The sequence below is a fragment of the Bombyx mandarina genome, chromosome 11, assembly GCF_030267445.1.
Source record: "Bombyx mandarina strain Sakado chromosome 11, ASM3026744v2".
NCBI classification, from domain to species: domain Eukaryota; kingdom Metazoa; phylum Arthropoda; class Insecta; order Lepidoptera; family Bombycidae; genus Bombyx; species Bombyx mandarina.
Window position 1 is genome coordinate 19,441,211 of NC_143218.1, and position 19,533 is coordinate 19,460,743.

General features: G+C 37.5%; 4 protein-coding genes across 8 annotated transcripts; 2 read left to right on the forward strand and 2 right to left on the reverse strand.

The window, feature by feature from the left end:
• Positions 1-150: 150 nt before the first annotated feature.
• On the forward strand, positions 151-6,704 carry LOC114243275 (cytochrome c oxidase subunit 6B1-like). 2 transcript variants are annotated; one of them, XM_028174700.2, is made up of 3 exons: positions 151-287; positions 2,631-2,714; positions 6,442-6,704. In XM_028174700.2, the coding sequence occupies exons 2-3, from the start codon at positions 2,635-2,637 to the stop codon at positions 6,608-6,610; spliced, it is 249 nt and encodes an 82-aa protein (XP_028030501.1). In that variant the 5' UTR covers positions 151-287; positions 2,631-2,634; the 3' UTR covers positions 6,611-6,704. The 2 variants fall into 2 exon arrangements, with proteins under 2 accessions (XP_028030501.1, XP_089587308.1); XM_089731182.1 differs by having other exon boundaries at positions 254-296.
• Positions 158-2,608, forward strand: LOC149502102 (uncharacterized). Of its 2 annotated transcripts, none has more exons than XM_089731179.1 (2): positions 158-287; positions 518-2,608. In XM_089731179.1, the coding sequence occupies exon 2, from the start codon at positions 570-572 to the stop codon at positions 2,433-2,435; it is 1,866 nt and encodes a 621-aa protein (XP_089587305.1). In that variant the 5' UTR covers positions 158-287; positions 518-569; the 3' UTR covers positions 2,436-2,608. The 2 variants fall into 2 exon arrangements, with proteins under 2 accessions (XP_089587305.1, XP_089587306.1); XM_089731180.1 differs by having other exon boundaries at positions 189-296.
• A 533-nt stretch (positions 6,705-7,237) lies between the features above and the next one.
• LOC149502103 (uncharacterized) lies at positions 7,238-8,436 on the reverse strand. The gene is made up of 2 exons (XM_089731183.1): positions 8,325-8,436; positions 7,238-7,427 (listed from the first exon to the last, which is right to left on the reverse strand). Exons 1-2 carry the CDS (start codon positions 8,387-8,389, stop codon positions 7,262-7,264), a joined length of 231 nt encoding a protein of 76 aa, XP_089587309.1. The 5' UTR covers positions 8,390-8,436; the 3' UTR covers positions 7,238-7,261.
• Positions 8,437-8,836: 400 nt separating this feature from the next.
• On the reverse strand, positions 8,837-19,173 carry LOC114243319 (oxysterol-binding protein-related protein 11). Of its 3 annotated transcripts, XM_028174771.2 has the most exons (7): positions 18,628-18,646; positions 14,262-14,351; positions 13,958-14,168; positions 12,390-12,551; positions 11,992-12,089; positions 10,475-10,553; positions 8,837-9,609 (listed from the first exon to the last, which is right to left on the reverse strand). In XM_028174771.2, the coding sequence occupies exons 3-7, from the start codon at positions 14,144-14,146 to the stop codon at positions 9,496-9,498; spliced, it is 642 nt and encodes a 213-aa protein (XP_028030572.1). In that variant the 5' UTR covers positions 14,147-14,168; positions 14,262-14,351; positions 18,628-18,646; the 3' UTR covers positions 8,837-9,495. The 3 variants fall into 3 exon arrangements, with proteins under 3 accessions (XP_028030572.1, XP_028030573.1, XP_089587307.1); XM_028174772.2 differs by lacking the exons at positions 14,262-14,351; positions 18,628-18,646 and adding an exon at positions 18,674-19,173; XM_089731181.1 differs by lacking the exon at positions 18,628-18,646 and having other exon boundaries at positions 14,266-14,346.
• Between the last annotated feature and the right edge of the window lie 360 nt (positions 19,174-19,533).

Here is a 19,533-nt window from a genome sequence, read left to right on the forward strand (position 1 = left end):
ATTCAGCGAAACACAGCTCCTGCTAGGGCAAATATTAGCAAAATTTTCTCAAGCTGAGCCCCATGAGCTCACCCAGTGAAGTCAACATAGTTCCAAGATGGCAAAAAAAAACCAGGTAGGTTAATAATGTGAATAGACCCAGACTTGATCTGTGCATCGAAAATGTTCATAGTCTATCCATAGACGTTCCAAGTTTCCAACGTATTGTCTATTCTCGTTTGTAAAGCGATTGTGTGGCTGCCATTTTCTATTGAAATAAATCCAAGAAACGGCTAAATAATAATAAGGTGAGCAATGTAAGAAAGGTATTAAATATTTTTCTACTATCATTTTATTTACTTTAAAAAAACGAATCGATTATCGACGTATTTGTCAAGCACTCCTCTTCAACATTACGTAATTTTTGTGTTGATCCTCGACAAAATAATTATTCCACGACACTCATTTGATATACGAAGATGTCTCCTGAATGGAGAGCAGAGCTGCTGTCTACACCGAAAAGTTATTCTGTTTGTAGGTGTGTCCGCACCTAAAAACTGCTGCAGGTTATGCGAGGACAGTCATAGAATATGTCCTCGTATCGTGGCCCTTGGGACGGCGGGCCGCCAGGCGCCGAGGCAGAGTACGCGCAGCAGGGCCAGACGCCCGCCGCTCCGGCACCCGCGCCCTCAACCGATCCTTGGACGGGCGCCAGCTACGCACACTACGCCACTTCTTATGACTACGGAGCCTACGGCTACGCCTATCCCTATGATTCCACATATTATCAACCGCAAAGTTCGGATTCATACTACGGGAAGTACCTTGATACTAGAGGTTATTCTACGCGGCAAGATTATGAGTATTCTGCTCGCTCAACCGATCATCCTCGTTCACCAACTCGCGCAGACAGCTATCAGCGGCGGTCATCATACCGATCAAAATCGAGAAGTGGTTCTCCTTATCAACGTAGAGAGAGATCTTATTCTAGAAAAAGAGAAAGCTATGACAGTGATAGACATCATAGAACTAGAAGCAGTTCTACTCCAAAACGTAAAAAATATTCATCCAGTGACAGGTCTAGCTCCCGCTCTAATTCGTACTCTCGTTATAAACACAGAAGGGACTCTAAATCTAGTGATTCTTCCACATCTAAAAGATCTTACAAGAAAAGATCATCTAAAAGTAGAGATAGGTCACTGACCCCAGATAGTCCAGCTAATAGAAGTTCTCCACATTCTCGAAATATGTCTAAAAGAAGTCGAACTCCTAGTAATAATCATTCAGTGTCTGTGTCTCCAAAGAAATTTACAGAAAAAACTAAATCAAATAAAGACAAAGTTAAGTCCAGGAGTAGAAATATAGTTACTCCTCCTAAAAAGAAACAAAGATCACCCAAAAATCCCAAGAATGATAGATCTTCATTAACCCCACCCAATAGCTACAAAAGAACAGAAAGATCTGTGTCTCCTTGTAAAGATTATAAGCATACAGATAAGAAAACCGATAAAAGAAGGAGAAAATGTTCCCATTCGTCTACTAAAAGTTATCGCAGTCATTCCTCTTCAACTTCGAAATCTCTATCTAGATCTTACTCACGTAGTCTTTCCAAAGAGAAAGCAGTCAGTTCACATGCTAGACGTTCAAAAAGTAGTTCAAGAAGTAATTCTCGTTCTCCTACATCAAACAGATCCACAACTAAACGAAAAATAAAAAAGTCTTCAAAGCACTCAAGGTCTAGAAGTAACTCTCGAAGACGTTCACCAAGTCAGAGTAAATCTAAATCACATCGTCGTTCCAGGTCTAAAGTAACTAAGAGATCTCGTAGTCCTCGACCTGACAAATCTAATTCACTAACCCGAAATGTCAGGTCTCGCAGCCGGCATGATGACTCTAGTGATGATGATCGTCGAGGGCAGTTCACAGTTGCAGATAGAAAAAGATTCTGGAAATTGCATAGAAGCAGACAAGAGGAAAGAGATAAAGATAAATCTCCACCTAAAGAGATCAAGCCCCCTCCTGGAGCTGTTGAGTCCACACAAATTGATGATATTGAGTATGGTGATCCCCCTGAAGTGGAAGGCCCTAATTTTGCAGAATTACTGACACCTATCGATCAAGCAATACCATCTGCCTCGACATCGAAAAAACAACTCCCAATACCTATAAAGAATGATGGGAGCTTCTTGGAAATGTTTAAAAAGATGCAAGAGGTTACAAAGAAAGCTGAAGAAGCAAAGAAACCTGAAATTAAGAAACCCACATTACCATTCATAGGAAAGAGACGGGGAGGCCGGGTGCTAAAGACCGGATTGGTAAAGAAGGCCAAGGCTATTGACGAACAGTGTGTAGACAACACTCCTAAAGATGCATGGTCCCTTTATATGCAAGAAGTTAAGAAGTACAGAGAAACGTCTTGTGAAGAGGAGCGCAAGACACGACCACTCGTCAAATAACATTGTAATCTCTTAGTTAAAATCTTGGTTTTATTGTGACCTTTGCAACATGTAATTATGCCTTATTACTTTTATTTACGTCTAATTCACGCTAGAGATAATATTCCTTAGATTTAATTAATTTCTTCATCTAATGTGGAACAGGATTTCTGAATAAAGAGTTAAGACAGTTATTTTGTTTTGGTTTCTTTACAGCAATATGCCTGAGATGATCAAATCGCCCGCCGACCTCAAAACAGCACCTTTCGACCCACGGTTCCCTAACCAAAATCAGACGAGGTAATGTAAGAATTGTTTGTCTGTGGTTTGTTGAAAACATATCGACAATTGTAAGCGAACTGCGCCAACTGTGCACAAGCCTACAAGTCTTATCAATTGTGATCATCATCAAACTTCAACAATGGGATAAAATATATTTTATAGCACTGCACACTGGATATTGTTAGTATAAAAGAAATTTTAATTGACACTGGACAATGTTTCGAATGATAGCTTATAGTACAAAGGACAATGCCCAAAAGTGGGCCAACTTTATGTCAAAACTATTTTAACTTGAAAAACTATGCCTTATTTTTTCACGTTGTTTAGTTTATGTATCAACATTACTTTCAACCTGGCATTGTTTTCCAAAAAAATAAATTACTTATTTGATAACATCCCAAAACTATCCATGCCATAGTTTTTAAATTCGCCAATAGGCAAAGGGCTTAGCCCATACAGCCTTATAGCAAACCTATATGCTGTCAAACGAAAGAGTTGTTTGTGACTTGAACAACAAATAAAAAAAATTAGCTAATGCTTATAATTTACAGGCTTCTTAGTTTATTTTTGTTCAATTCAATATTTATATATTGTAACAATAATTATTACTTAAAACCATGAATTAATTAATATTTTTAGATATTAATGATTCCATTAGTAAAAATATCAATGGCCTACCATTACTCTATTCTTATTATATATGATCAGAGAGTTTTGGCAGCAACCCGAGTGAAGCGTCACTTGAATTTTTATTTTAATGTTTTTTTAATAGTTTATTGTGTAATTTGTATTTTTAATATTGTGTATAAAAGGTCTGCGTAAACTCATGCTCAGTCAATGTGGTATTCGTCGAGTTGACGTCAAAACTCCCAAAAAGCAATAAAAAGAGATACACCGGCTTTTTATTGACATAAAAAATATATAACTTCGACAGACTAGGCTGTATAGACTACGCTCTTTGCCTGCTTGTTGGTGAATTTAAAAACAACAACAACAATATCGTTGCCGGCTTCCGGATTTTCATTTCATTTTATTATTATTATGAGGATATAATAATAATAAAATGTACGTAGGGGCTTATTTCTAGCAACATTAACCACAATCAACTTATTTAATACTGTAAATAATTATGAGAGCGATTATTGATTTCGAAAAAAACAATTAACAACTTAATTTTAGCTGCAGAAAAAAACAGATTTCTCTTAAACCTGGGTGAGAATATAAAAATCGTTTTCTGAATATGAAACGATATTTCTTTGTCTATCAAATTAAGTTAAAACCATCATGACAGGACAACTTTTTTTAGGGGCCCAAACGCCCATAGAAAATGGGCATTGTCCTTTGTCATATTTATCAGACACTGTTTATTGATTGTTGTCTCGTGGCCCAAACGTTACGACACCTGTACTTTTATGGAGCGATGTGGCTAGGTTCAAATTTTGCAGACAGGTACCGACATAATATGTTCTGTGAAATACGTACTTAATTGTTGTTCAATAATGATTATAATCGTAATGAAAATCAAAATCAATTATTATCTTCCTTTAAGTGCTTCAGTGACGATTTTTTATTTTTTATTTAATCTAATTTATTCTTTATTGCGTTAGTTAATTGTATATTGAAAATAATCCAATAAGTAAAAAAAAACAAAAATAGGTAGTGACTATTCATTTAAAAAGAAATGTAACACATTTGGCCAATTAGCGTACAATCAATTAAATATATAAATAATTAAAAAATATAAACATACGCATATGTGCCAATGTCCCTGAACAGGTATTTGAGAGGGTATAATATTGTTTCTTGGCAAGTCTTGGGCATACTTAAAACTCCTTTTGTACTGCTTACTCTCGTTCGTGACCAACAAATCTAGTATTCGAAACGTCGAAATTACCACTTAAAGCCTAGTGGACCGTGAGCTCGTATTTGCAATTAAAAAAAGTAAAATATAAAATAAATTCAATTGAAAATTTAGAGAGTGATTGTTGAATAGTTTTTATCTACTCCAACGCTGAAAGGGCCCGCTTCTTGCTGATCACGTGCAGGCGACACGGCTGCTTAAGCGGTTACTTCGGTTGCGGAGGTTCCCTCTGTATTTTATACCGTTTGTTTCATGGGGAGTGCTCTGAGGAATTGTTTGAGATGATCCTCTCATCTCCTTTTTATCATCGCACCTCCAGCCATCGGAGCAGAGTTCATACATATTATTTGGAACCGCTGCGTTCATCGACAGTGCGTTTCCAGAGGTCTTTTGCCACGTACCATCCGGCTATGGAATGAGCTTCCCTCCACGGTGTTTCCTGAGCGCTACGACATGTCCTTCTTCGAACGAGGCTTGTGGAGAGAATTAAGCGGTAGGCAACGGCTTGGCTCTGCCCCTGGCATTGCGGAAGTCCATTGGCGACGGTAACCACTCACCATCAGGTGGGCCGTATGCTCGTCTGCCTACAAGGGAAAAAAAAACGTGGTTATGTAAGTCGGGTGTGAGTGAGTAACGCCGTAGCGCGCTATTTTAAGACTCTGGAATTACCGTTATTTAACTTTTTACGTTAAGAGAGTACGTTTATTTTTGCTATCATTCGTCGACCCAGGAATTACTTCCTCCGCCCTTTTTAAGTGTTTCAAATCCTCCACGGCTTCAATTATACTCGATTTAAGGACCGACCAGAGGCCTTAGATGACGCGTCCTTTGAAAGTGCTACATGAATGCTGAGGACCGCACTCCCCACGCTGGTACAGAACCAGCGGGGGCGGATTTATTATTAATATTTTAAAATAATTTGTCCTTTTAACAAAAAAGGCCACCCTCGTTTAAAAAGCAAATCACCTAGAAGACCGGTTATTCGAGTTGAATGCATTTGTGATGTACATTTTCTCTTAACGGTAGTAACAGCCTTTAAACAGAAACTGGATTGGACGTTATAATTTATAATAATAATTCGGTATAATAATATTGTAATCGAACCGTTATCAATATTAATTTCATAACTAAATAAATTCTGGCTTCGTTATCTTGTACATTATCAAGTTAACAGTTTATTTCCTTTAAAGCCATTTTTCATGTTTGTTAATTTTCAGCCTTTGCTATGATACTGATTTTTTTAATTCTTATCTGGTAACCATAATGAACAGAAGGACGATAGACATCGCCTTCCATAGCACTCGATGTGTGGAGCTCTCCTTGTGCTTAGTGGTATTCCGAGACTGGACATCAACGTGGATGTTGTCGATCACCTTTAAGATATTATGATGTAGATGTTTCAGTTTTATTACGTTACATACAGTTGTCTCAACCAACATAGTCTTGAGAAAATAATTGATATACCGAACTAGTTTTAACAATAGTTAATAAATACGTTCGTCCTTCGCCATAAATCCGATTCCGACTCATGGCATTTGCACGGAAACTAGAACCGGAATGCTTGACGACTTTGCACCAGGAATAGCAAAGGTTGTAATGTCGGCTCGTAAATACGCCCCCACCATCAGTAATGCTTCATTAAACACTAATTGTAAAGATTGTATTCATTCATCGCGGAGGGCTTTCTTGAACACATGTTATGTACGTATTTCCTTAATAAATATTGTAATAGACACATCGCTCGTTACAACGGCTTTATTAGGTTTCAATGATATAGATGTTATGATTAAACTCTACAATCCATTGCCAAGGATGTTCATGGCGGTTGCACACGTTTTTAACGTAAATCCTCAGCTTCACCGTGTTTCTTGTTAACATTGGCAGGCACTGCTACCAAAGTTACGTGGACTTCCACCGTTGCCAGAAAGTTCGCGGCGAAAAATACGAGCCATGCTACTATTTCAAGAGAGTGTACAGGTCTCTCTGCCCCAATGAGTGGGTCGACAAGTGGGACAACCAGCGCGCCGAAGGCACCTTCGCCGGTAGGATTTAGATCCTAAACGTTCCCGATGCTTTAATTTATTTCGATTTGTTTTAATTAGGTCGAATGATGTGATTTAGTAAAATAAAATATGTTGATTCCGGAATTTTTGTTTATTTTTCATTACTAAAGATCTTTTATTAGGAGAGACTTATTTTTAAATGGGCTTTGAGGGGCAGACAAGTTCTGGCCATACCAGGTCAGAGAGCTGAGATCTTTCGACAATTGGAATCTTATAACAGGGGTCTTACCCGTCGCGACATAAGGTCTTAAACTCAATAATTGTAGTATAATCTTTCCACGTTTCATCTATTGCATTATTCCTCTGTGGTAAAAATGGAATTATTTATCGTAACGTCGAGCATCTGTAAGTTCCGTGAGTCTGCTAGAATTAGTACCTAAGTCTTTTTTTTATTTATGATTGAAGTATTACTGGTGGCCCGGAGGCCTTTCCAGTTTCACCAGGATAGGCGGACGAGCAAAGGCTCAGCCAGAAGGGGTGGAATTTGCTAACAACTGCTCGAGCGCCTCCGAAGGAGACCTAACAACTCAAGAGCAACTGCTTCGCGAATGCCCGATAGCAGTATTATGGTAATAACAATAACAGTTACAAAAAAAGAAAACGTGACCACTCCAATCAGAATTTTAAAATTTATTATTCAGTTAAATAGGTCCTGGGAAAATGCCCTTCTCACGCTGTTCATCCCAATGAGAGATCCAATAATTAGGGCATATAGTTTCGTAATATCTCTTGAATATTTTGCAATCATCAACTTCGCCGAGGAGACGGGTGCATTTGAAATAATCACAGTAGTTATCGTAACACGCCCTGCAATTTGAATTATAATTCTAAATAGTAGGTATGCGAGTCGCTCCACTAACACTATGTATGTATTTACAATACAATGAAAAAACCAGCTGCCAATCGTGAGTAAACAGACGCCTCGCGTAACTGGCGTCATGGCCTTCAGAATGTAAACTATGTGAACAGGACTAGAACTTTTTTTTATTGCTTAGATGGGTCCACGAGCTCACAGCCCACCTGGTGTTAGTGGTTACTGAAGCCCATAGACATCTATAACGTAAATGCGCCACCCACCTTCAGATATAAGTTCTAAGGTCTCAGTATATACCGAAACCTATTAATGTTTCACGGCGGAAATAGGCAGGACGGTGATACCTATCCGTGCGGATTTACAAGCGGTCCTACCACCAGTAAATCACAGAAATACAATGAACACAAAAATACAATTAGATTATTTATACCACAGTCCACACTGTGTTCAGGGATTAGCGAAGCCACAAGCATCACAGTGTATAGCCGACAAGCACCTAGAGACATAAAGTCGAAATCTCAATTGCATTCTCGAACGATCGTCGCACCCATCACACCGGACGCACGAGTAGTTCGCGGCGGTAATGGCGAGCGTCACGGCGCACATCACCAGCCATTACACAAATTAGTATTTCAGTAAAAAAGTTGGTACTTGCTCATGAGATTTGGACACAGACGCAGGCATCGCTCGATACGAGTACACCTTGTCTTTTAGGCGCCTTATCCTTTAAGACAACGACGTCATGAATAACATTTAACAGCAGAAAATTCAAATAATACGGCCCGCCTCTATTTCTAGTCGGCAGTCACTAAATCATCAAAGAATATTGATGAATAGCATTTTAAATTTAATTCGCAGGGCTAAAATCATTAATTTCTTACACGCCTTACCTGGTTTGGTTCTGGAAAGGGTACCGCGGGTCGATACGCAAAGTTCTAAATTCTTGATCGCACATTGTAAAAAAATCTAAATTCTTGTCACGTATGTAATGATAACAAACAATAAACTTCAATTTAAAAACGTAACTGGATTTAAAAAAGGTTCGGAACCTTTTTATTTATAATATTTTCTATATCGGCCAGGAGTCGGGATTCATGTAGATTTTTTAAACTATAAAAACAACTTGCTATTAGTCGGTTTCAGGGGCCTTGATAATTAAATTATTTTAAACTTTTTAGTTTATGTAAACTGCTCTCTTGTAAGAGCACTGTCTACTATTTGGTCACACTGTGCGGAAGTTATCAGAAAGTTAGAGAGTAGAGTTATCATAAATTTAAGAATATATTTTGCAAATGTACAATTTCCGAACCATTAACGTTCGGATCGACGCGCCTCCCACCTGCTGTGTTGTTGCGGACGGCTGGTAGACCTCGAGGATGTTATTAGTGAAGAAATAAAAATCTTATCTTGGGATCGAATAGGAAGGAACAGTTTATTGGTGACAGTTCGCTTTTCATACAAAAATGTTTACACGAGACCCGGGGGGGGTCGAACATGGCCGCATACATAGTGTCACTATTGTAATCAATGAGCGACGCATCATCAGCACTAGACTGCCGGACATCCAGTATATCGCACCTTTCGAATTATAGAAACCCAACTCTTAAAATTGTTTCTTGGAAAACATCGAATAAAGTTTTCTCGAAAAAGACGTAAGAGGAAGGGGACGGGGTGAAAGAGACCGATGGATAAGTTTGTCCCTTTTTAAGCTAATTTTGGTCATTTGTTAAGAGTCGCTAAAAAGGGTTGTTATAGGTCCATTATTGAATTAAAGCCGAAACCCAAATTTTTTGAAACAGGCCTCTTTAATTCTAAAGGTGCGATATGTTCATATTTTCTCTTAAGTAAAAACATACAGATTATTGGAATCGGGAGTGAAGAGGGATATAAATTGGTATTCTATATTATAATTCTATTCAAACTAACATAGTTATAAGTAAATAAGTTATAAGTAAATAAATAAAAATAAAATCGTATGTCGCATTGACTCGTTCCGGCAACCTGGCCTTAATGAATGAATTTGAACACATCGAAGAATACAATAAACACTTGAGTTAGGTCCTAATGTTCGTTGTCGGAATGCTTGGAGGAGACGGTGAGCGTGGCGTACTGCTGCTGGCGGTGCAGCACGCCCAGGCACTGCAGCAGGCACTGCATGCTGGCCGCAGACGTCGCCTGCACGACCACAATATACCACAACAGGATTGTGAGAGGAGTAATGTATTTTTTATGAAACTATCGTTTAATTTAGCTGTTCTAGCATGATGGAGCGTAAATAATGTTAATAAAACGTTTTGTTAATAAAAAATATGTATTTTTTTCCTTCCCATCATCAAAGGTGTCATTACTCATTGGTACTATCGTCTGTCTTCGTTTTCGGAAGCGGTCTCCTAACACCCAGTGTAGATAATAAACGCCCAGACCAAGAGCAAACAAACCCGTTCATCACACGAATGTTTACGTGATGCGGGAACCGAACCCGCGACCCTCGGCGCCACAGTCAGAGCTGCTAACTACTGCACCGCCGCGCCGGCCCGCGCTCGCACGTCACAACTATGCCTTCACTGATCGCGAGAGGCAGAGAGAAGTGTCAGATGTTTTGGGAAGCGATTGCTATAAGCCGCGCCAATAAAGAAACGAATCTAAAATGGCGGCTGCGATCATGCGCTCTCACTCTAAACTATTGCCGTCTTTAGTCGCACACGGCGCGTACTGCGTGCAAAAAAATACCAGTTCTGACTTTGTTGTTGAGTTCGAGATTTTTCACTTTCGAGTTGTGCGCCTTACATGACTGGCAGCAAAACTGTACGCAAGTTGCATCCCAGATGCGACACCTCCCCTCTGCCAGGGCATAAAGTAAAGTACATTCTCATTTATTTTTTTACAATAAACAACTTTTTCTTTCTATCTTTCTTTTTATTCGTTGACCCTACCATCTGTCAGTGCAGGTACATAGACGCCATTTTCGATTCGTTTCTTTATTGGCGCGGCTTTTAAAAACACTAATATTTGTGATTTTTTTTACATTTTCATACTATACCTTCAGAAGTAACAAATCAGGATCCGTGTGAGGGAACGGAGAATCTGAAGACTCTATGCAGCGCGCGAGGGCCGCGTCACTGCAATATTTCATACAATTCAATGCTGCTCTTAGCAAAAAAGTTTAGACTTGAGAATTGAAACGAGATAAACATATGGGCATCTATACGAGTCGGCGTGCGAGAGAATGAGACAGGTATAGATAACATCTGACGGCGTACATCTACCGCGCGCAAATTGCGTATACTTTTTTTATTATTCTCAATAGTTCGAATAAGAAAATCTAAGACTTAGTAGTCATCGTGGCCTAAAGGATAAGACGTCCGGTGCATTCGTATTGAAGCGATGCGCCGGTGTTCGAATCCCGCAGGCGGGTACTAATTTTTCTAATGAAATACGTACTCAACAAATGTTCACGATTGACTTCCACGGTGAAAGAATAACATTACTATATATAAAAATGAATTGCTGATCGTTAGTCTCGCTAAAACTCAAGAACGGCTGGACAGATTTGGCTAATTTGAGTCTTGAATTATTTGCGGAAGTCCAGGGAAGGTTTAAAAGGTAGATAAATAAGAAAATGCTCGGAATTAAATAAAAATAACAATTTTGCTTTTGCTTTGATATGTCCTCCGTCGGACGGATTCCTTTTGTTTGTTTTAAATTTATTTTATACAAAAGTTTAGGTCTTTTATTATCGATTGAGGCACTACGAAGTCTGCCGGGTCAGCTAGTCGTGTAATAAAAATCAAACCCGCAAAATTATAATTTGCGTAATTACTGGTGGTAGGACCACCTGTGAGTCCGCGCGGGTAGGTACCACCGCCCTGCCTGTTTCTACCGTGAAGCAGTAATGCGTTTCGGTTTGAAGGGTGGGGCAGCCGTTGTAACTATACTGAGACTTTAGAACTTCAATCTCAAGGTGGGTGGCGCGTCTACGTTGTAGATGTCTATGGGCTCCAGTAACCACTTAAAACCAGGTGGGCTGTGAGATCGTCCACCCATCTAAGCAATAAAAAAAAAAATAAGACTTCGCTCTCCGGATCTCAGATAAACTTGGAGTTGTAGAAATGACTACAAATGTAAATTAAGTTATTGTTATGCCGGTACAAGTAACGCCATCTGTTGTCGAATATCAAAAGCGGCTATCGGAGTAACTGGGACATCTCGTGAATGTTCTGGACATTGGAAATGTAGACGCAGCCGCAACCACTAGAACTCGACTCGAATTCGAAGCGAAGCGGACGGATCAGCCCCAGGACATCAATTGAAGATGTGAATTGTGATAGTAAAATCTACCTTAGTGGTTCTGATAGTTAAATTGAATTATGATATTTGGGTGAAGAATTTTTATTTGTCCTGAGTTCCAGCCCGATCAATATAGATTACATAGAATACATATCCACAATAGATAGCATTAGATTCTTATATCACGATGATTTCATATCTACCTGTTGTTGGGGGGAGCGCTCCGTGGCACGGGGCCAGTGAGTGCTCGTGTCCCGCGGGCGCAGTTACCTGAGTTCGGTCGCTTGTAGCTGCTGCCTGGCCGACGCCATGGCGTCGTGGACCGCGAGCTGCTCTCTCGGCTGCAGGGGCGGGTTGGCCCCCATCGCCTAAAAGGTTAACCACTTAAAATATCCGAGGAGTTTATTTTTCGTGCCGGGGTCGAGCCCTACTGCGTATCCGCACCTCAGGGACCTGCGCAGTATGTGGCACTTCGCGGGCTGGGGTCGGGGCGCAGCTGGGGTCGAGTGGCTAGTGTAGCGCGTAGGTGTGGACGTGCCTTGAGATGTGAGTTCGAAGTATTACACGAGGACTGTCGCTCCTTACAATCCGGTTCAGAGAGCGAGAGAGCCGCATCTCAAGGCGAGTGAAGGCACTTGCAACGAGTTCTCACTAAACAGAAACGCCACCTTGGTGTGTATCTCAGCAATGGCCCTGAGCCCGTCGACCCACTCCTGGCGCGCGCGGGCGTCGGTAGCTCTCAGCTTCAACATGTCGCCGGACGCGCAGTTTATGGTGAAGGTCCTGGAGTCTTCATCGCTTGGACATATCACTGCTGCGGCTAAATGAGCCTGAAATTGTTAATATATTATATTATTATTGTTTTCTTATATAAGGCCAACGACTCGTAAAAACTGAAGAAATTTATTTTTATTTTTTGTTAATCTATATATTAATACGTGAAGTAAAAACTTTGTACCCTTTTTACCAAAATTGCGCGGACGGAGCAGTATGAAATTTCCCACACTTATAGAGAACATAGAGAAGAAGTGCAGAATACTCATTTTTTTTTAAATTATGCGTAAAAAATACAATAAATCCATAAACATTACACACACTACCATGTATTTGACACACACACGCATGCATACTGTTTGTTTATTGTCAAACTTTTCATACTGTTTGCCTATAGATAGTCTTGGTGAAATCTGTGATCACAGAAGTATAATAAATAGCCTTTGACAATAGAACCCTAATAATGTTAACTTATGATTTCTATTAATTATAGTCTAATTTTGACTACTACAGATCCACTAGTAATCATAAATCTAATATGTTCTTGGGGCACATTGTCTCTCTACTGCATCAGAGATATTTGTGTAAACATATATGGATTGATTGGCCTGAAAATGTGCACTGCATCTTCCCTGTGTAGAGTGCGGGTGAGCAGCATTACCATCTTAGAATTCTCTAAATAGCTTGATTGTTGATACATTGCAACACTGTTTGTTTACTGACAAAAAGAAAGATACTATTTAAATTTACATTTTATCATACCAATTGTTTGCATTTTTTTAAATTTACTTCAATATCTTATTTTTTTCTTTTATTCATACTATCTAAGTATATTAATTAAAATAAAATCAAATGTTTAATGATTCTTATCTGAAAGAAAAGTCCCTGAGTGCACTATTTCACTATTTCGAGGTCACTATCACTCACCTTGAGACATGAACTCGCAGTTAGAATTGTAATGTGTAGCTGCTATCCCACCCATCAAATCAAAACACAAGACTACTTCAGAAACAGGGGAGAAAGAGACGATTCACATTAGTGATAATTTTCTGATGAGGATAATAGATAATGAGTGAAGTCTACCTTTATCTTATCCATCCACTATCTAAAATTAAAAGTATGTATGGATATGTGATATCATGAATAATAGTTGGGAAAAAAAAACTAATTTTAATCTGTTCAGGATACTATCATTGTACTTATTTCTGCCATGTCTATACTTGTCATTATTATTCAGATTTGACAGAGAGAACAACCATGACACATTAGAATTGAGACTTCAATCTCATATCTCAACCCAGGTACTGGCATTCACATTATGATGTTGATCAATTCCATAAACTAACTTAATCTAAGATGGGCTATATACTCCTTCTGTTTATGCAGAAAGTAAAAAAAAACTCCTAGTACATACAAGTATACATTCATCTGCATTTATTTTAGTTTTGTAATAAGGTCTCACCTCCCCCCTGGCCGGCTGTCCAGGCTGTATTGTGTCTCCTGGTCCATCATAAAGATAATAAGATAGAACACCAGTCTCAGGATCAACAGCAAACCATCTTTGCTGCCATCCCTTCACCACATTTGTGTATTTATACAATTGACCTGACAAAGGTCTATGTGATGTTAGGCCTGTTTTCATCATTTTCATACCAGTTTATTGAGATTAATACCTAAAAATAAATTAAAGAAATAATGTACTAATTAATATCTTTAATGTATGAATTACAATGAAGAATGTTTGGTTTTAAATAATTTACACATACATACACATTTTGAATCTTTTGTATGTATTATTGTTTTGACTTTTGACATTTGATCAGTAGGACAGTCAGATGAAAAAATGCCGTGATCATGTTACTATTGAGATATAGCACTAGCTGCGTGTCGCCGCACTAGTAATGTTGACTTGTTACTATGGATACATTCTCTACATCATAAGATTGTGTCGTGTGAATAAAATATAATTGATGATAATAAAAAGAGTCTGCTTATTCTTCCATATAAAATCTTAACATGGTAGCAGATCGCGTGCAGTAAGTAAATAAAAATATATTGGGTTGCGATCCACTAGAAAAATAATATCGGCGAAAATTATAAAAAAGAAAGATGACAACTACGGGGTCTCTTCTGCCGATTTTGACTGAAAATTCAAATTTTAGTCATTGGAAATTTAGATTGAAATTATTGCTGGAAGAAAAGCAATTAAGCAATGTATTCTTAAAAGAGAAACCGACGGATAAAGATGACTCACGAGCAAAATCAATTTTGGTACAATGTCTGAGCGACAAATATATTGACATTGTAAAAAATGCGAATACGACCAAAGAAATGTTAACGTCATTAGAGGCCATATTTGAACGAAAGACAGTCTGTAACAAATTTTATTTAAAACGGAAACTCATAAGAATGCGCTATGATAATGAAAGCAACTTACAACAATATTTCCTAAAATTTGAAGGAATTCTTAGCGAATTAGCGGCAATCAACGTAAACGTCGAAGTAGAAGACCAAATTTGCTATCTACTATCTTCTTTACCAAAGATATACGATCAAGTAATTACATCAATTGAGACTATGGCTTCCGAAAAACAACTGAACCTAGAATTTGTTAAAGCATGACTACTTGATATGGAGACAAAGTTAAAAATGGACAGAAATAGGGAATTTTATGAGAATAATGCCTTCATCACGTGCCACTCCTGCGGAAAACGTGGACACAAATCATTCGAATGCCGAAGATCAGGACGAGGACAAGGGCCGAGTAGAGGACAGTCATTGACACGAGGACAGAGCTATCCAAGATCGCGTGGACGCTCATTTAGAGGACATTCAAGTTCACGACATACGTCAACATATCAACATACTTCAGCAACAGGCAGAGACGACAAAGGAATAGGTTTCATTGCTAGCGATATTATTGCTAATGTGGGTGAATGCGGTAACATAGAACTAATTATAGACTCAGGATGTACGGAGCATTTAATAAATGAAAAATATGAAAATTATATGACGGATATTACGTACTTAGATAAACATGTCAAAATATTCGTAGCTAACGGCCAATGTATTACAACTAGTAAAAGAGGTAAACTTAAAGTAAAATATCAAAATACTACGATTAATATTGATGCTTTAATTGTGAAAGATGTTTCATACAATTTATTATCAGTAAAAAAGATTGTCGAGGCAGGTTTTAACATAAACTTTAATAAATACAATGTTAAAATATTTAATAAAAAGACATTTTTACGCGGCACCGTACAAGGAAAGTTGTATAAGCTACAAGCCGAATTATGTAAGTCCGAAGTTTGTAATGTTACTGATGCGACAGATCTATGGCACAAACGTTTAGGTCACTTAAATAGGAAAAGCCTTAATATACTAAACTTACCTGTATCTAATAGAATTTGCAGTCCTTGTATGGAGGGCAAAGCCACCCGAAGCCCGTTCACGCCTATCCCAAAGCCTAGAACAAAAATGACAGCCGAGATGCTTCACACAGACATAGCAGGACCGATCAGACATCAAGGACCTAATGGTGAAAAATATTTTATGACAATTATTGACGATTTCTCTCATTTTTGCGTAGTGTATCCCCTGAAGAGCAAATCTGAAGCAACAGAACGACTGATGAACTATATATTAAGAATTGAAAACGAAACGGGGAATAAAGTAAAAAGAATTAGATGCGATAATGGTGGAGAGTACACTGCTAATAGTTTGAAACTTTTTTGCATAAATAGAGGTATTAGTTTAGAATATACATTACCATACACGCCACAACTTAATGGCATATCAGAACGAATGAACCGCACATTATGCGACAAAACGAGGACTCTATTAGCGGAAACCAATTTGCCAAAACATCTGTGGTGCGAAGCGATACAATGTGCAGTTTACCAATTAAACAGATCGCCATCATGGGCCATAAACTTCAAGACACCCAGCGGAATATTTTTTGGTAAAAACGACCTATCGAGATTGAGAGTATTTGGTTCCAAAGCTTGGACTACTATAGTAACCAAACCGGACAAGTTAGCCAAGAGAGCAAAAGAAACAAGAATGGTAGGTTATGGAACTGTTGGTTACAGATTATGGGATCCAGAAGAAGATAAAATAGTTATTTCTAGAGATGTAAGATTTAATGAAAGCGACATTAAATTCAAAAATAACGAAGAAGTGAAACAAGCAAGGTATATTCAAGACAAAGAAGAAGAAATCAATAAAGAAAATGAAGATATTGTAGAACAGGAAGATGAATTTAAAGATGCAGAAATGAACACTGATCAAATTGAAGAAGCAATAATCAGACCCAAAAGAACGATAAAACCTCCTGCTTATCTTAAAGATTACGAGACGAATATAGAAAACATAAATGAAACTAACTTTGTTATATGTCTGAGTGCAAATGCACCAGAAACTTTCGAAGATGCTATAAAAGAACCAGAATGGAAAAACGCAATCAATAAAGAACTAGATGCACTCCAAAGACTAGAAACGTGGGAAGAACAAGAAATAACCGATGGAAGAAAACTCATAGATACAAAATGGATATTTAAACAAAAAGAAGATGGAACAAAAAAGGCAAGACTGGTAGCTAGAGGCTTCCAACAAAAGAAAAAAGATATTTTTGACAGCGTTTATGCACCCGTTGCTAGACATTCAACCATCAGAATGATCTTATCAAAAGCTGTACAAGATGATTTAAAGATTATTCAACTAGACATTCCCACTGCATTCCTAAATGGAAAATTGAAGTCTGATGTATTTATCAAAATACCCCAAGGATTAGAAATAAAAAATAATAATACAGTATTAAAACTAAAGAGAGCACTGTATGGATTGATTGAATCACCAAAATGTTGGAATGAAACAATTGACGAATTTGCGAAATCTAAGGGATTCCAAAGATCAGAATATGATTACTGTTTGTATTACAAAGAAGATTGCTGGATGCTGATTTACGTGGACGATATCCTAATCATTGGAAACGGGGAAGATACTATTAAAGCACTTAAGGAGGAGTTTAACGCAAAATATATGGGCGAAATGAAGAACTTTCTCGGAATGGAAGTTAAAAGAAATAAAGATACATTAGTACTGAAACAAACTAAAATGATTGAAAAGATATTGACTAAATTCAAAATGGATGAATGTAACGGAATTAAAACTCCCATGGAAAGAAATTACAATATAGAAATAAAGGACAATACAGAAGTTTTGGACGTACCGTATCGAGAACTAATAGGAAGTTTAATTTATCTTACTGTAACAACAAGACCGGATTTAACATTTGCAGTGTCATATCTGAGCAGATTTTTAGATAAACCGAACGAAGAATTATGGAAAGCTGGAAAAAGAGTAGTACGTTATTTGAAAGAAACAAAAGAAAAAGGATTATTATTTAAAAAGACAAATGACAATAATTTATACGGATTTTCTGATGCCGATTGGGCTGGAGATAGAAGCGACAGAAAAAGTGTTAGCGGTGGTATTATCCTACAAGGGCAAAACCCCATTGCTTGGTTTTCAAAGAAGCAAAAATGCGTAACTTTATCGTCTGCTGAAAGCGAGTATGTAGCCGCCTCATCATTAGCACAGGAAATTGTTAATTTAAAAGGCATATGTAAGCACCTAGGTTGTGATGTAAATGCCGTGCTATTTGTTGACAACAAAAGTGCAATATCAATGGCCAAGAATTATGAGAACTCTAAGCGTACAAAACACATTGATATACGGTTTCATTATATAAAAGACTTGGTTGTCAAAAAGGTGATCAGCATTGAACATATTTGTACCAATGAAAATTTAGCGGATGTTATGACTAAAAGTTTGAGCACAGACAAGTTTTATAAATGCATTAATAAGTTTTTGTGCTAATTCTTAATTAGTTAGTTTACTGTTTGTTTAGTTAAGTTAGATATAGTTGTGTATTAAATAATAACTGTAAACCATGTTATCATTTAGGAGGAGTGTTGAGATATAGCACTAGCTGCGTGTCGCCGCACTAGTAATGTTGACTTGTTACTATGGATACATTCTCTACATCATAAGATTGTGTCGTGTGAATAAAATATAATTGATGATAATAAAAAGAGTCTGCTTATTCTTCCATATAAAATCTTAACAGTTACAATATAAAAATATGTACAAAAGATTGTTTGTTTATACATACTTTTTATTTATTTTCGATCATTTTGTAATAATTGTAGTCATATATCACCCGTAGCTTAATATCACATTAAACGTCACCAGGTCCTTGATCTCTCTCTGGGGTTAAGATCGTGTTAAGATCTCAATTTCATTTTATTCCGCTCCATATAATTTTTCATTTCACAGAGAAGGGACGTTCAACGATGTAAAATCATAAGTTTTTGATAATATGAGTTTGGAACGCGATGAGCGAAATTGTGTGAATTGTTTTATTTTATTCATTTAAGTTTCTTCAGGTTTAAATGTGTAAAAACGGTGGTTTGTTAACTGTCTAGTATCTATGAAAGTGTACAAATGTGCTAAAGTGTAACAAAGCCGTTGGAAGCTTCTCGATTTCCAAAAACGCCACTAAAAAAGCATCCACCATCCAATCCAGCATCCAATAAACAACCACAATTTTACTGAGACTTTATTTCATTACATCTCATCTCGCTTCCTTTAATTTCATCCCAGTTGAGTAATTTCATTAAAAATAAGAATATAATTAAAATAAGACATGACCTAAAGGTCTTAGTAGCCAGGTCATAAAATCCCTTTAAAAAAATACATTTTTTTAAGAGATTTTATGACCTGGTAACTAAGATCTTTAAGTCATGTCTTATTTTACTTTATTTTCTTAATTTTATGAAAAATGATAATAGGTATGGAGTGAAATGAAATGAAGATGATTAATTTGAGACATTAATCAACTGGGATGAAATTTAATGAAATGAGATGATATGGGATGAAATATAATCGCAGTAAAATGGTGGTCATTTACTGAGATTTTTTCAGTGGACTTTTTGGAGGAACCCGAGAAGTTACGTCCAGCAGCTCTGTTTC